This window comes from Salvelinus fontinalis, chromosome 38 (genome assembly GCF_029448725.1).
Source record: "Salvelinus fontinalis isolate EN_2023a chromosome 38, ASM2944872v1, whole genome shotgun sequence".
Classification (NCBI taxonomy): domain Eukaryota; kingdom Metazoa; phylum Chordata; class Actinopteri; order Salmoniformes; family Salmonidae; genus Salvelinus; species Salvelinus fontinalis.
The window spans coordinates 11,482,256-11,499,593 of NC_074702.1; the positions used below are offsets into that span (position 1 = coordinate 11,482,256).

The 17,338-nt window shown below is 46.1% G+C and overlaps 1 protein-coding gene across 2 annotated transcripts in view; it reads right to left on the reverse strand.

Moving 5' to 3' along the window:
- Window positions 1–10,707: 10,707 nt before the first annotated feature.
- The window catches only part of LOC129837924 (basal cell adhesion molecule-like), a 105,047-nt gene continuing 98,416 nt past the window's right edge, over window positions 10,708–17,338 (reverse strand). For both annotated transcript variants that reach the window (XM_055904455.1, XM_055904454.1), the window contains 3 exons: window positions 16,788–16,929; window positions 15,014–15,110; window positions 10,708–10,871 (listed from right to left, as the gene is read on the reverse strand). In XM_055904455.1, coding sequence (XP_055760430.1) covers window positions 10,869–10,871; window positions 15,014–15,110; window positions 16,788–16,929 — 242 coding nt within the window. In that variant the 3' untranslated portion in view covers window positions 10,708–10,868. The remainder of the gene's footprint in view (window positions 10,872–15,013; window positions 15,111–16,787; window positions 16,930–17,338) is intronic.

Sequence of the window (17,338 nt, forward strand, 5' to 3'; positions counted from 1 at the left end):
AGAGAGAGAGAGTGATAGAGAGAGAGAGTGATAGAGAGTGATAGAGAGAGAGAGTGATAGAGAGAGAGAGAGAGAGAGAGAGAGAGAGTGATAGAGAGAGAGAGTGATAGAGAGAGAGAGAGAGAGAGAGAGAGAGAGAGAGAGAGAGAGAGAGAGAGAGAGAGAGACAGAGAGACAGAGAGATAGAGAGAGAGAGTGAGAGAGTGATAGAGAGATAGAGAGAGAGAGTGAGAGAGTGATATAGAGAGAGAGAGAGAGAGAGAGAGTGATAGAGAGAGAGAGAGAGAGAGAGAGAGAGAGAGAGAGAGAGAGAGAGAGAGAGAGAGAGAGTGTGATGGTACACGTGTGTTCATAATAATATATTTGTATTGTGTATTTGAGGTCAGACTTAGGCATATAGTTGTAATGGATTTGTATCGGCATTTGTGTATTTGTGTGTATGCATGCGTTTGTGTGTTTGTGTGAGAGAGAAACATCACATGGGTATTGCCAGTGATAATGCATTAGTATTGATGCCAGTGTGTTGGGGAGATCACAGATATGGCTGTGGTGCTAGAGCTCAGAGAGAGAGAGAGCATCACTACAAAGACTGAAACCTCATGGGGAGGCCATTCCCAGTCCTACTGCAATCATCCCACACTGGGATAAACACTTACACCCCTCTGTTGCCTGGACCACACAATTCTCTTTATTTCTGTCAAATTTGAATTGTCTATTTTCCAGTTTTTTTCCAGCAATCTTTCTTCACCCCTACCCTCCTCTCCTCTGTACGACTACCCATTCTGTAAGAGGCTCCGCGTGTTTTTATTTTCCTGTTTTGTATCATGTCTTTCTTTGCTTCGTGTTAGTTTTAGAGCCTCTAGGCCCAGAGGGCAGGTTAACAGTGATGGTACATACCAGAACAAGCAGCGTCTCGTGTGTGAGCAGGTCCGAAAACTTCTCGGAGACGGCCGAGGGAGATGAGAATGTGTGTGTTTGTGTGTGTAATGTATGTAATGTGTGTATGATTGTGCCCGTACTTTCGTTAGCATGTGTGATGACAGGCTACAGAGAACCAGGCGTATACATACACATTCTGTGCTGGGGAATCTGGCTGTGTGACAGTGTGTGTAGCTATACTGCTCAGAGGAATGCAGCGAGGAAGCTATACTGTACCTGGGGCCACACGTTCCCACAGGGAGATAAAAACAACAGAACAGTACAACAGCAGCATAACAAACAGGCAGTGTTGTGAACACCTGGCCATGAGCCCAGCATTGTACCCAGTATCTGAACAGATAGCAACGCTACTGCAACATAAAACATTACCGAAACTCTGACACTGCCTCACACTGTGTGTGTGTGTGTGTGTGGGGGGGGGGGGGGGGGTGTGGGGGGGGGGGGGGCTGCAGAGCAGACTGACACATGGCAGGGCAGTATGGGAGGCAGACACAGACCAGCAGTGCCAGGGTAGAAGAGGGGGGAGTTAATCATGTACAGCACATAAACACACTCAGAGGTCATGCTTCATCTTCCAGACACACTGCAGGTCCTGGTGTGTGAGACTCCCCAGATGCAGAGGAAGAGCCAGGATCAGGACCAGGACCAGGGTCAGGACAAGAACCAGGGTCAGGACAAGGACCAGGGTCAGGACAAGGACCAGGGTCAGGACAAGAACCAGGGTCAGGACAAGGACCAGGGTCAGGACAAGAACCAGGGTCAGGACAAGGACCAGGGTCAGGACAAGAACCAGGGTCAGGACAAGGACCAGGGTCAGGACAAGGACCAGGGTCAGGACAAGAACCAGGGTCAGGACAAGAACCAGGGTCAGGACAAGGACCAGGGTCAGGACAAGGACCAGGGTCAGGACAAGGACCAGGGTCAGGACAAGGACCAGGGTCAGGACAAGGACCAGGGTCAGGACAAGGACCAGGGTCAGGACAAGGACCAGGGTCAGGACAAGAACCAGGGTCAGGACAAGAACCAGGGTCAGGACAAGGACCAGGGTCAGGACAAGGACCAGGGTCAGGACAAGAACCAGGGTCAGGACCAGGACCAGGGTCAGGACAAGGACCAGACATCCACCATCAACTAAAGTAGACAGGTCTGATAAGGCTAATAGCAGCAGAGGCTCAGAGAGGAGAGTTACAGGAGACAGTACCTTTAATCCCCATCACCAGTATGTGTGTGTGTGTTGTGTTGTGTGTGTGTGTGCCGCCGTGATCCACCTCTGACTGTTTTACTGGGTGAGAGAGTTAGCAGCTAGGCAACAGAGAGCATCAATCCGTGTCGTCGAAGTTCAGCACCATAGCGCAATTGAAATTGAAAGGTAACTTCCGATTGAGCCAACACATGCAGCGTTTAGCGCTGACACAGAGAACTTGGCTTTTATATTTCTATCCCGCTGTAGCCAGATCTTCAGCACAACAGATTGAATGGAGCCCTAAAACACAGGGCTCAGAAGCCCCTCATTACAGCTCTGTGCTGAACAAGCCCCAAGGAATGTCAGCCATTTCATTTGCCTACACATTTTACTGGCCGTGTCTGAACAAACACATACTAATGATCACACTCTGAAAGTGTAGCAGTGTGCCTTAGAGTAATTGACTGTGTATGTGTGAGAGTGTGTGAATACCAACACAAAATCATTCAAGTATGATTCTCTGTGTATATGCGTGTGTGTGTGTGTGTGTGTGTGTGTGTGTGTGTGTGTGTGTGTGTGTGTGTGTGTGTGTGTGTGTGTGTGTGTGTGTGTGTCTCTCTGTGTAATAGCTCTCCAGACAGCTGCTCTGCTGTGGTACAGTCAGACAGTGGGAGGCAGCCTGCAGCGTGTACAGGAGCTCACAGAGGTACACACAACACAGCTGCTCCTATTCCTCCAGGCCTCCATCTCTCCCCCTCTCTCCAGCTCCTCCCTTCCACCTCTCACTCTCTTCTCTAGCACTAACGGACTAGCTGACTCAGACACCCATGGCCTGCCTTTACTCTGGATGTATATGTGTTGCATGTGTAACGGAGTTAAGAATGTACCATAAGCTCACTCCACAGCTAGCTTGAAATGTCACCGATGGAGCTATCCAATTGGTACCTTTTGGGTAGCTCAAATGGTTGAAACGTTGTCATGGAGGGCGGTCACGTGTGTTGTGAAGAAGAGGAACAGTTGTTGGAGCCCAGTATGAGGCAGTCGGACAGTGGTGGAAGCTCAGTTGTCAGCAGCAATCTGACCTGTTAAACATGCCTTCAGCTTAACGCTATGGAGCCACTTTTCTTCTCAAAGGGGAGTGCTTGTTGGCTTGCTTGTCAATACATGTCAGTGATGACGGTCTGGTACCCGGAGTGTGTCTTTACAGGCTCGAACATCACTAACACACACAGGCTGCTTTTACGTCTAATTGATCTTCAAAGGACACACACAGATGAACCATCACTACTACACATACACAAACACACACCACTACTGACACGTATACACACCAACAGAAAACACACACCACTACTGACACGCATACACACCAACAGAAAACACACACCACTACTGACACGTATACACACCAACAGAAAACACACACCACTACTGACACGCATACACATTAACAGAAAACACACACCACTACTGACACGTATACACACCAACAGAAAACACACACCAGTACTGACACGTATACACACCAACAGAAAACACACACCAGTACTGACACGTATACACATCAACAGAAAACACACACCACTACTGACACGTATACACACCAACAGAAAACACACACCACTACTGACACGTATACACACCAACAGAAAACACACACCACTACTGACACGCATACACACCAACAGAAAACACACACCACTACTGTCACGTATACACACCAACAGAAAACACACACCACTACTGACACGCATACACACCAACAGAAAACACACACCACTACTGACACGTATACACACCAACAGAAAACACACACCACTACTGACACGCATACACATCAACAGAAAACACACACCACTACTGACACGTATACACACCAACAGAAAACACACACCACTACTGACACGTATACACACCAACAGAAAACACACACCACTACTGACACGTATACACACCAACAGAAAACACACACCACTACTGACACGTATACACACCAACAGAAAACACACACCACTACTGACACGTATACACACCAACAGAAAACACACACCACTACTGACACGTATACACACCAACAGAAAACACACACCAGTACTGACACGTATACACACCAACAGAAAACACACACCAGTACTGACACGTATACACACCAACAGAAAACACACACCAGTACTGACACGTATACACACCAACAGAAAACACACACCAGTACTGACACGTATACACACCAACAGAAAACACACACCACTACTGACACGTATACACACCAACAGAAAACACACACCACTACTGACACGTATACACACCAACAGAAAACACACACTCAAAACCAGGTCACACAGGATATGAAACCTTGGAAGTGAAGGAGATAAGATAAGATTTACTGCCCTTTAATTTCATTATTTTTATTTGTTTCTCCCTCCTCTTCTCACTCCCTCCTCTTCTCCCTCCCTCCCTTCATTTCCTCCTCTTCTCTCTCCCTCCCTCCTCTTCTCCCTTCCCTTCCCTTCCTCCTCTTCTCTCTCCCTCCCTCCCTCCCTCCTCTTCTCCCTTCCCTTCCCTTCCTCCTCTTCTCTCTCCCTCCCTCCCTCCCTCCTCTTCTCCCTCCCTCCCTCCCCTTCTCCCTCCCACCCTCCCTCTTTATTTATTGAACTCTGATTACAACAGAATAGACAGCAGACTCAATGCTAATTTATGACATCCTTTATGACATCCAAACAAGACAGCTTCTTTATCAATTGGATGGCCAATCACTCTTCTCCTTAATTTCCTCTCATGACAGTCCCTGATTCTTCTGTCGATTTCCATAATTTCTCCCTCCATCTATCCCTCCCTCATCCATAACCTTCTCTGTCCCATTCCCTCTCTCCTCCATCCCCTTCCCCATCCTTCTGTCTGTCTCTCTATCATTCTATATATCCTTAATCATCTCCGTCTCTAGTTTGCTCTGGCAGTGGTGTCCCAGCACAGTGTGTGTGTGTGTGTGTGTGTGTGTGTGTGTGTGTGTGTGTGTGTGTGTGTGTGTGTGTGTGTGTGTGTGTGTGTGTGTGTGTGTGTGTGTGTAATGGCTATTAGCCAACCGTTACTGAGTGGCTGTAGCGGCTAGGCTATGAGCTAGGGACAGTGGCTGTCATTTCTCAATAGGCTGACGCTAAATGGCTAAATCAGATTAGCACCACTGTAGCTAAATTCAGACAGTATTAGAGCCTTAGGGCCAGAGTAGGCATGGTTACACAGATCATACACAATAACAGTGGTGACAATGCTGAAGTAAAAAGCACTAGAGGTGGATGCACACACTGTAAACCACAGTAAAGCATTTGTGACAAATAGAAAAAAATCTAATTCAATTTGATTGATTGGTTGATTGGCTCACACACACATGCCCATACATATTTTAGAACCTCATCTCAGTCCTTCACTCCTCATTCTCTCTCTTAATGTTCTGAACACAAATCCTTCCCCTTCTGCAGGTCAGGGTAATTTCCTAATGGATGCTTGGCAGATGGAATTAGAGACAACATCCCTGCTGATAGAACCAGAGAGCCAGAAGCCCACTGTCACGTTCCTGACCTGTTTTCTGTTGTTTTTGTATGTGTATGATGGTCAGGGCGTGAGTTTTGGGTTGGCAGTCTATCTTTTCTGTTTCTATGTTGGTTTTGGGTTGCCTGGTATGGCTCTTAATTAGAGGCAGGTGTTTTGCGTTTTCCTCTAATTGAGAGTCATATTTAGGTAAGGCGTTGTCACAGTGTTCGTGGTGGGTGATTGTCTTCCGTGTTTGTGTATGTAGTTGCACCACACGGGACTGTTTTCGGTTTGTTTTGTTCATCGTTGTTTTTGTGTAGCCTGTTTTCTCTATTCGTGTGTTCTTCTTGTTTCATGTAAGTTCGTCGTCTAGGTCTGTCTACACCGTTTGTTGTTTTGTTAGTTTAGTTAAGTTCGTGTTTTCGTTTAATAAATATGTGTTCAAACTCCACTGCGCCTTGGTTCGATCAATACTCCTCCTTTTCTACCGAAGAGAAGGAGGACCGCCGTTACAGAATCACCCACCAAACTAGGACCAAGCGGCAAGGGAGAGCTCAACAGAGCAACCAGGACTCCTGGACTTGGGAGGAGATCCTGGACGGTAAAGGACCCTGGGCTCAGCCAGGGGAATATCGCCGTCCCAAGGCGGAGCTGGAAGCAGCGAAGGCAGAGAGGCGCTGGTATGAGGAGGCAGCGCGGCGACGCGGTTGGGAGCCCGTGAGTCAGACCCAAAAATTTCTTGGGGGGGGGGGGGCACACGAGGAGTGTGGCAAAGCCGGGTAGGCTACCTGAGCCAACTCCCCGTGCTTACAGTGGAGTGAGAGGGCGTCGTACTGGTCAGACACCGTGTTATGCGGTAAAGCGCACGGTGTCCCCAGCACGCGTGCTTAGCCCAGTGCGGGCTATTCCACCTCGCCGCACTGGGAGGGCTTGTTGGGCATCGAGTCGGATGTCATGAAGCCGGCCCAACGCATCTGGCCACCAGTGCGTCTCCTAGGGCCGGCATACATGGCACCAGCCTTACGAATGATGTCCCCAGTACGCGTGCTTAGCTCAGTGCGGGCTATTCCACCTTGCCACACTGGCAGGGCTACGGGCACCATTCAACCTGGTAAGGTTGGGCAGGCTCGATGCTCAAGAGCACGTGTCCTCCTTCACGGTCCGGTATACCCGGTGCCACCTCCATGTACCAGTCCTCCGGTGGCAGCCCCCCGTACCAGGCTGTCTCTCCGGGTTCTCTCTCCAGCTGCTCCCACCTGTCCAGCGCTGTCAGAGCTTTCCTCCTCTCCAGCGCAGCCAGTGCCTATACCACGCACCAGGCTGTCTCTCCGTCTCCTCCCTACAGAGCCGTCCTGCCATGACCAGCCAGAGCCGTCCTGCCATGACCAGCCAGAGCCGTCCTGCCATGACCAGCCAGAGCCGTCCAGCCAGGACCTGCCAGAGCCGTCCAGCCAGGACCTGCCAGAGCCGTCCAGCCAGGACCTGCCAGAGCCGTCCTGCCATGACCAGCCAGAGCCGTCCAGCCAGGACCTGCCAGAGCCGTCCAGCCGGGACCTGCCAGAGTCCCTCCAGCCGGGACCTGCCAGAGTCCCTCCAGCCGGGACCTGCCAGAGTCCCTCCAGCCGGGACCTGCCAGAGTCCCTCCAGCCGGGACCTGCCAGAGTCCCTCCAGCCGGGACCTGCCAGAGTCCCTCCAGCCGGGACCTGCCAGAGTCCCTCCAGCCGGGACCTGCCAGAGTCCCTCCAGCCGGGACCTGCCAGAGTCCCTCCAGCCGGGACCTGCCAGAGTCCCTCCAGCCGGGACCTGCCAGAGTCCCTCAGCCGGGACCTGCCAGAGTCCCTCAGCCGGGACCTGCCAGAGTCCCTCAGCCGGGACCTGCCAGAGTCCCTCAGCCGGGACCTGCCAGAGTCTCTCAGCCGGGACCTGCCAGAGTCTCTCAGCCGGGACCTGCCGCCCCTTGTCCCGGTGCTGCCCCTTGTCCCGGTGCTGCCCCTTGTCCCGGTGCTGCCCCTTGTCCCGGTGCTGCCCCTTGTCCCGGTGCTGCCCCTTGTCCCGGTGCTGCCCCTTGTCCCGGTGCTGGCCGTTCATTTAGGGGGTTTTAGTTGGAGGGTGGTCATTGGGAGGGGAATACAGAAGCGGGGAGTGACTATGGTGGTGTGGGGACAGCGTCCGGAGCCTGAGCCACCACCGTGGTCAGATGCCCACCCAGACCCTCCCCTGGACTTTGTGCTGGTGCACCCGGCGTTCGCACCTTGAGGGGGGGGGTTCTGTCACGTTCCTGACCTGTTTTCTGTTGTTTTTGTATGTGTATGATGGTCAGGGCGTGAGTTTTGGGTGGGCAGTCTATGTTTTCTGTTTCTATGTTGGTTTTGGGTTGCCTGGTATGGCTCTTAATTAGAGGCAGGGGTTTTGCGTTTTCCTCTAATTGAGAGTCATATTTAGGTAGGGTGTTCTCACTGTTTGTTTGTGGGTGATTGTCTCCTGTGTCGTCGATGTCTGTACCATACGGGACTGTTTGGCTGTTCGTTCGTTTTGATGTAGTCTGTTCCTGTCCGTGAGTTCTACGTGTAGTTATGTAAGTTCATGTTCAGGTTTCGTCTACGTCGTTTTCTTATTTTGTAATTTTCCAAGTGTTTTCGTATTCGTCTTTGTGTTTCAATAAATATCATTATGTCATCATACCTTGCGGCGTATTGGTCCACTGATCCTTCTCTCCTCTCCTCATCTGAGGAAGAGGAGGACAACAGCCCTTACACCCACAGTACAATGGCAACCTGCCAGAGCTCACAGAATCCAGTCAAGTTGGCCTATACCTCTACACTAACAGTGAACACACACAGACACACACAGAAATAAAACACACACAGAGATTGTGGGAGTGTGGTTGTTTTTTTGTGGGTTTTCATTTGTTATAAATTCTACACAGTTCAATAAGAAGACACAAGAACACAGTACAGAGCTCACAACAGAACAGCGTACCACCAAATATACAGTATAGCAGGAAGAGAAAAAAAACACTCACATTGTTCCATATGTATAACAAGACAAGAATCCTAATTCAAACCTTTCTCTCTTCTCTTAGAACCAGTGGACAAACCACAAAACAACACAAGTCACAACTCAGTAGTTCTGAAGTACAAGAATCACCCTTTTCTTTAAAGAAAAGAAAACACTTTTTATATCACTTTATATATTTATTTTTTTTACAAATAAAACCAAGCGTTCCAAAGTTGAAGGTATCCACCTGTTGGTCTCCCCCTAACTTCACAGGAGTCAGAACAGTCATTAAGTTATGGAAATATAGATTTCTTAAATCACTAGACATATAAACTCCATTGGAAAAACCAAATGATTACCAGAAAAAGCGATAGTGGTTATAGTGACCTGTTCACAAGGCAATTTTTTCCAGTGTTTACCAATGATAGAGGACACTGCAACCAGCTATCATATATCTTTGTGCTGCCAATACGGGTAGTATCAAAAAGCGTGTGAGGCAGAGAGAGACAGACACCAGATGCGTACCAAAACATTGGAACACCCCCACAAGGACACTCAATAACTCTTCAACTTATTTTGGTTAAAAAAATTAACATCACGTACACCCTCTCGCCTCCCACCTCACCCCCACACTAAACCCCCTCTCACCTCCCCTGCTCCCCTCCTTCTCTCCCTTCTCAAGCTGTGACTAACCTGTGTCTGTGACGTTCGTAGGTGAATCTGTGCTCACTGTGTTGCTAACCCATCCAGCCTGCAAAGCCAATCTGTGCTGAAGGAAATGGTAGTGCAGCTGGCAGAGATTTCAGATTGTCAACGGAGGACAAAAACGTTCCCCATTTTGCCAGATTACTCCAATTTTCCAGAGCTAGGGGATGATAATTGGGTGAGCTGAGTGTAACAGGGAGTGTTGTGTTTCTGAAAATGGCTTTGCTCAGAGAGGGACAGTAGGCTATGAAATACGGCGAGAGCTGTAGCAGGGTCAGGACTCTAACGACACAGTAAACACACAGATTCATTCAGATTCACCACACGTATACAGTAAGCCTCCATTTGATTGACAGGTTATACAGTATTCAGTTTGCAGAGACAGAGCAACAAAAAGAAGAAAACAAATGACCTGATACATAATATACATTTCGTCAACATTTTGAAAATGATTTGTACACCCAATAGCTTGTCGTTTTTGTTTGTCGTTTTTGTTTGTCACAGCTGTTGCTAAGGTAACAGCTGAAAGGAATTTGAATAAATGAATAGACATAATCGATTTGAAATGATAAACTAAACAATGAATTGATACACAGGGACTAGAGTCTTCTATTTCCTGTCATCCTGTAAAGAGAGGACTCTGGCCAGGACCAAAGCAAACAGGGAGATAGGGGTATGTTCCCCCAGCTTAGAACAGTCTAAAATTATATACAGTACTATAGGCTCTTATCAGAAGGCCGGAGTGGATTTAGGTTGGAATGACTTTTGACTTGTATAAGTGGGCCTGGCTTGCCCTGGTCGACCGAAACGTTTTGTTAGAAAGTACATCTGCAGTATCGTGCCTAATATGCTGCTGGTCTTCGTATTGGGCAAAGAATATGATCCTTAAGTTTTATGTAACAGCAGGCACGATCTCTATGTTACGGGATAGAATTCAGAGTGACACAATAATCAGCGTAGGGATGAATAGAGTAGGATGACAGTTTGTGTTTTTCCCATGTCCACCAGAATGGGCTAGATGCAGACTCCACACAGAACAGACACATCCACTACACTGACTGAACGAAGAACAACCCACAGCTCAGACACAATGCAATACAGCACACACTCACAAACACACACTCACAAACGCACACACACTCCTGCAACAAACAGTGTGTTTGGAATGGGGTAGAAAATAGTTACTGTGGCTAGAGTCACGTTGGACACGTTTACTGTACAGCTCTATTCTGCATGGGAGTCAACCAAGAGTTGTGATTGGTGGACAGGGATTACGCTCTGATAATGTCATGATGAAGTCAGTTGATGTCCAGTGATGTATTAGGTCTCATGTTTAAATACCCCCCCCCCCCCCCTCCATGGTTACCCCCCATCCCTACAAAAACACCCTCCCATTACACCGTCTTTTCAGTCCCGATTTCTCCCTCTATCAAAAATAAAACAAGCCCTGCTGTCGTTTTTCATCCATCCCTTCATCCCTCTCTTTCTGTCTTCTTGTATAATATTCTCCTCTGTTCCTCACTGTGGAAGACAATACAAAGCACCAGTAAATCCTTTGATTCATTACAACATCATGTGATATAAGTCAGGGATAATCAACTAGATTCAACCGAGGGCCGATTTTATATTGAGCGGATGGTCGGGGGGCCGGAACATAATTACAAATCATTTGTAGACTGCATATTGACTTCAATAAGCCCAAACAGATATAATGTTTGACTAAAACATAATCATTTCAAACCTTTCATACATCTGTATACGATCACGTGTCTCTATTATGCATGGGAATACTTGGGAACAGATGTCTTTTTAAAAAATCACTTGGAGCTGATTTCCTGGTGTTTTTCCAGTCTTTTATTGCCCCCCGCAAAAAGAAAATATATATACAGTACCAGTCAAAAGTTTGGACACACCTACTCATTCCAGGGTTTTTCTTTATTTTTATTATTTTCTACATAGTAGAATAATAGTGAAGACATCAAATCTATGAGATAACACTTATGGAATCATGTTATAACTAAAAAAGTGTTAAACAAATCAAAATATAATTTTCCTTCATGTCTTAAAGTAATGATGGACTGTTGTTTCTCTTTGCTTATTTGAGCTGTTCTTGCCATAATATGGACTTGGTATTTTACCAAATAGGGCTATCTTCTGTATACCACCCCAACTTTGTCACAACACAACTAATTGGCGCAAATACATTAAGAAGGAAAAAAATTCCAAAATCGAATTTTAACAAGGCACACCTGTTAATTGAAAGTCATTCCAGGTGACCACCTCATGAAGCTGGTTGAGAGAATGTCAAGAGTGTGCAAAGCTGTCATCAAGGCAAAGGGTGGCTACTTTGAAGAATCTAAAATCTAAAATATATTTTGATTCTTTTATCACTTTTTTGGTTACTACATGATTCCATATGTGTTATTTCATAGTTTTGATGTCTTCACTATTATTCTCAAATGTAGAAAATAGTAGAAATAAAGAAAAACCCTTGAATGAGTAGGTGTGTCCAAACTTTTGACTGGTACTATATATACACTGCTCAAAAAAATAAAGGGAACACTTAAACAACACAATGTAACTCCAAGTCAATCACACTTCTGTGAAATCAAACTGTCCACTTAGGAAGCAACACTGATTGACAATAAATTTCACATGCTGTTGTGCAAATGGAATAGACAACAGGTGGAAATTATAGGCAATTAGCAAGACACCCCCAATAAAGGAGTGGATCTGCAGGTGGTGACCACAGACCACTTCTCAGTTCCTATGCTTCCTGGCTGATGTTTTGGTCACTTTTGAATGCTGGCGGTGCTCTCACTCTAGTGGTAGCATGAGACGGAGTCTACAACCCACACAAGTGGCTCAGGTAGTGCAGCTCATCCAGGATGGCACATCAATGCAAGCTGTGGCAAGAAGGTTTGCTGTGTCTGTCAGCATAGTGTCCAGAGCATGGAGGCTCTACCAGGAGACAGGCCAGTACATCAGGAGACGTGGAGGACCCACGTCAGCAGCAGGACCGCTACCTCCGCCTTTGTGCAAGGAGGAGCACTGCCAGAGCCCTGCAAAATGACCTCCAGCAGACCACAAATGTGCATGTGTCTGCTCAAACGGTCAGAAACAGACTCCATGAGGGTGGTATGAGGGCCCGACGTCCACAGGTGGGGGTTGTGCTTACAGCCCAACACCGTGCAGGACGTTTGGCATTTGCCAGAGAACACCAAGATTGGCAAATTCGCCACTGGCACCCTGTGCTCTTCACAGATGAATGCAGGTTCACCCTGAGCACATGAGCACATGTGACAGAGTCTGGAGACGCCGTGGAGAACGTTCTGCTGCCTGCAACATCCTCCAGCATGACCGGTTTGGCGGTGGGTCAGTCATGGTGTGGGGTGGCATTTCTTTGGGGGGCCGCACAGCCCTCCATGTGCTCGCCAGAGGTAGCCTGACTGCCATTAGGTACCGAGATGAGATCCTCAGACCCCTTGTGAGACCATATGCTGGTGCGGTTGGCCCTAGGTTCCTCCTAATGCAAGACAATGCTAGACCTCATGTGGCTGGAGTGTGTCAGCAGTTCCTGCAAGAGGAAGGCATTGATGCTATGGACTGGCCCGCCCGTTCCCCAGACCTGAATCCAATTGAGCACATCTGGGACATCATGTCTCGCTCCATCCACCAACGCCACGTTGCACCACAGACTGTCCAGGAGTTGGCAGATGCTTTAGTCCAGGTCTGGGAGGAGATCCCTCAGGAGACCATCCGCCACCTCATCAGTAGCATGCCCAGGCGTTGTAGGGAGGTCATACAGGCACGTGGAGGTCACACACACTACTGAGCCTCATTTTGACTTGTTTTAAGGACATTACATCAAAGTTGGATCAGCCTCTAGTGTGGTTTTCCACTTTAATTTTGAGTGTGACTCCAAATCCAGACCTCCATGGGTTGATCAATTTGTTTCCATTGATACTTTTTGTGTGATTTTGCTGTCAGCACATTCAACTATGTAAAGAAAAAAGTATTTAATAAGAATATTTCATTCATTCAGATCTAGGATGTGTTATTTTAGTGTTCCCTTTATTTTTTTGAGGAGTGTATATTATTTTTTGCTCAGAAAACTTGGGGGGCCGAATAAAACCACCCGCGGCCGCCAGTTGGGGAACCCTGATATAAGTCATTAAGCAGTTTTACTGGTTATTCCTATGAAATATGGTTGTCTATAACTGAGGTCATATTCATGATGACACTGTAGCTGTAATGATTCCAGCCAAACCCAGATGCTATTCTAGGCCAATGTTTTGGTTTCCTGATCTTCTCTCCTCATGAATAGCTATTGGGTGATTACTCATGAAACTAGAACAACACAAAACTTGTCACAACATTTAATCCATAGAAGGGTCATTTGGAGGAATGATTGTTGACATATATTTGACATTTGTATCTGAAAGCATAATTGATAAATAACTCATTAAAGTTATAATATTTGCAACATTTTGGCATTACCAAGGCCTCCTTTAAGACTCTAATGTTTCATTTGTAGGTGTTAAAAAGCTAAAGTTGGTGTCATATAAAGCTTTACCGCTTGCTCTGTATTATGAAAAGCAATTTGATTTTAATAACACATTTCTTACAAAAATGTATGAATATTGAAAAATACAAACATGAATATGGAAAATATTTATTTTTAGATTTGGCACATTGTTCAATATATCATTGAACATAATATAATCTATGGCATATTAAAGTTCTAGAGTGGGATCTCTGTTACTTTTAGAGTTGTCATATTTGTATATTTCAATATGCCTGTTCATATTTTTGTATATAAATAAATTAATGTAAGAAAATTGCTGTTGAAATAAGAGTACTACTCATATTACAGAGCCAGCGGTAAAGCTTTATATGACACTGTTAGATTCTGGGTTAAACTTGGAACATTGTTGTACTCAGAAGTATAGTATATGAGGGGTGAAAGAGAATGTTTTTTACATCAGAACTTAATGGTTATCTGTAGGAGCCAGATGGCTTTGCAATGTGCTGAGTGGAAGGGAGGTAGTCACAGTATTGCTATAGGGGAAACGGATGGACATCTGTGGATTAGGCGAATGAGGGGTTGAGGTCAGGTCAGATCCCTTGAAGAGCGAAGTTATGGTTTATTCCCCTATTACCCTCTTCCTGTCAAACCATAAAAGATGTAAGGATTGGAGAGGAGGAGAGTCTAAATTGGAGTATATATACTTGTGATGGTGAAAACATGTGATGTCTGAATGCAGCTGTATTCTACCCTTCAGGAAGAATTCAACTTGGTTAAGCTTATCTATTGTCCGTTAAGTTATTTACTCTGAGAATTAGAACCTAACAACACCAACTTTTGCTTTGTAGCACCTACAGATGAAACATCATGGAGTCTTAAAGGAGGCCTGGGTAAGGTCAAAATGTCACAAGTATTCCAACTTCAATTAATTATGTCTCAATTATGCATTAAGATACAAATGTCAAATATATGTCAGCAATCCTTCCTCCTAAGGACACTTCTATGGATTTCATTTTGTGAAAATTGTTTTGTTCTAGTTTAGTGAGGAATCACCCTAGTCTGATGTAAGAACTGTGCATATAAACATATAAACCAATCCCCCTTCTCCTCCCGCCAGTGATCCCTGCCCTCTGACCTGCTGTGCTGCTGGCTTGTTCAAGAGGCCAGCTTCTTCATTGGCCTTTTCTGTCTTCATCTCCACCACAATGTCATTATTCACATCCCCACTTGCCCTGCAGGAGAGACACACAGAGGAGGCAGAGAGAGAGAGAGAGGGATAGCATAGAGAGAGAGATAGGTTAACTTTTTAGGGATAGGGGGCAGCATTTTCACTTTGGATGAATAGCGTGCCCAAATTGAACTGCCTCCTACTCTGTCCCAGATGCTAATATATGCATATTATTATTACTGTTGGATAGAAAACACTCTGAAGTTTCTAAAACTGTTTGAATTATGTCTGAGTATAACAGAACTCATTTGGCAGGCAAACTTCCAAACAGGAAGTAGAAATTCTGAGGCTGGTCGATATTCAACTCATCGCCTGTTCAAATCCCTGTAAGATATGGATCTGTTTGCACTTCCTATGCCTTCCACTAGATGTCAACAGTCTGTAGAACGTCGAATTAAGCTTATGCTGTGTTGTGGGGCCGGATGAGAGGGGAATGAGTCAGTGGTCTGGCAGATTGCCAGTTCCTGGTCACGCACTTTCCTCATGATATTGCCTTGCATTCCATAACTTCTACAGACACGAAGGAATGCTCCGGTTGGAACGTTATTGGATATATATGATTACAACATCCTGAAGATTGATTCTCTACTTAGTTTGACCAGTTTATTCGACCTGTTATATAACTTTTTGAAGTTTCGCATAGACCGGCGCGAGCTTTTGGATATGTTTGCTGAACGTGCTAGCAAAAGTAGCTACTTGGACATAAATACCGGACATTATCGAACAAAACAACAATTTATTGTGGAACTAGGATTCCTGGGAGTGCATTCTGATGAAGATCATCAAAGGTAAGGGAATATTTATGATGTAATTTCGTATTTCTGTTGACTCCAACATGGCAGAGAAATGTTGTTATTTCTGAGCGCCGTCCCAGATTATTGCATGGTGTGCTTTTTCCGTCAAGTTTTAAAAAAATCTGACACAGTGGTTGCATTAAGAACAAGTGTATCTTTAATTCTATGTAAAACATGTATCTTTCATCAAAGTTTATGATGAGTATTTCCCGTTATTTGATGTGGCTCTCTGCAATTTCTCCGGATATTTTGGAGGCATTTCTGAACATGGCGCCAATGTAAACTGAGATTTTTGATATAAATATGCACATTATCGAACAAAACATAAATGTATTGTGTAACATGATGTCCTATGAGTGTCATCTGATGAAGATCATCAAAAGTTAGTGATTAATGTTATCTCTATTTCTGCGTTTCTGCGTTTTGTGACTCCTATCTTTGACTGGGAAAATGGCTGTGTGTTTTTTGGACTTGGCGGTGATCTAACATAATCATATGTTGTGTTTTCGTTGTAAAGCTTTTTTGAAATCGGACACGATGGGTATATTAACAAGATGTTTATCTTTCATTTGCTGTATTGGACTTGTTATTGTGTGAAAGTTACATATTTCAAAAAAATATTTTTTTAATTTCCCGCGCTGCCTTTCAGCGGAATGTTGTAGCGGAACGTGTGTCCTAGAAAGGTTAATAAAAGGAGAGAACATGAACAGACGGACGGAGAGAGAAAAGGTAGAGGGTTAGCAGAGGGAGGTAAAGTACAGTAAAGAGAACAGATAGTCTGTACTCCAATGATCACAACGCCTTTCTTTAGAAATAGTTTCAACACCCATCCTCCCTCCCTCCCCTCCTCTCCTCTCCTCCACCCTAACCTCCCTCCTGTTACTCACACTTCCTTTTCATCCTTCTTGCTGCAGGGCAGCTTGCCCTTCTTGTTGAGGAAGTAGAGGAGTGCCACCAGCAGCAGCAGCATTAGGACACACACCACCACGGCTATCACCACGCCACTGGAGCCACCCTGCTGCTTATCAGCTAGGGGCATGGAGAGATGGAGGGAGAGATGAAGGCATGGGGGGAGAGGTGGAGAAGGGAGAGGTTGGATGGAAAGTGAAGTTAGAGGGGATGGATGGGGTGAGGTGAGAGGAGAAAGAGGTAGGGAGGAGGGAGGAGGGGGTGGGAGGTGAGGAGGGATAAGGGGGAGAAGGGATGAAGAGGGAGGGACAGCGATGGAGGCAGGAGAGGGGATGGAGTGGAGGGGTAGGGGTGGGTAATGGAAGAAGTGAGAGGGAGGTGAGGGGGTAGAGGGGTGGAAATGGGATGGGTGGGGTTGGGAGGAGAGCATTGGATGGGTGGAGGGGAGATGAGGAGAGGAGGAAAGGGGAGGGGGAGGTTTGTTCAGCTTTGAGATTGAGATGACAATAGTGTGGTGGGGCTAAAATGG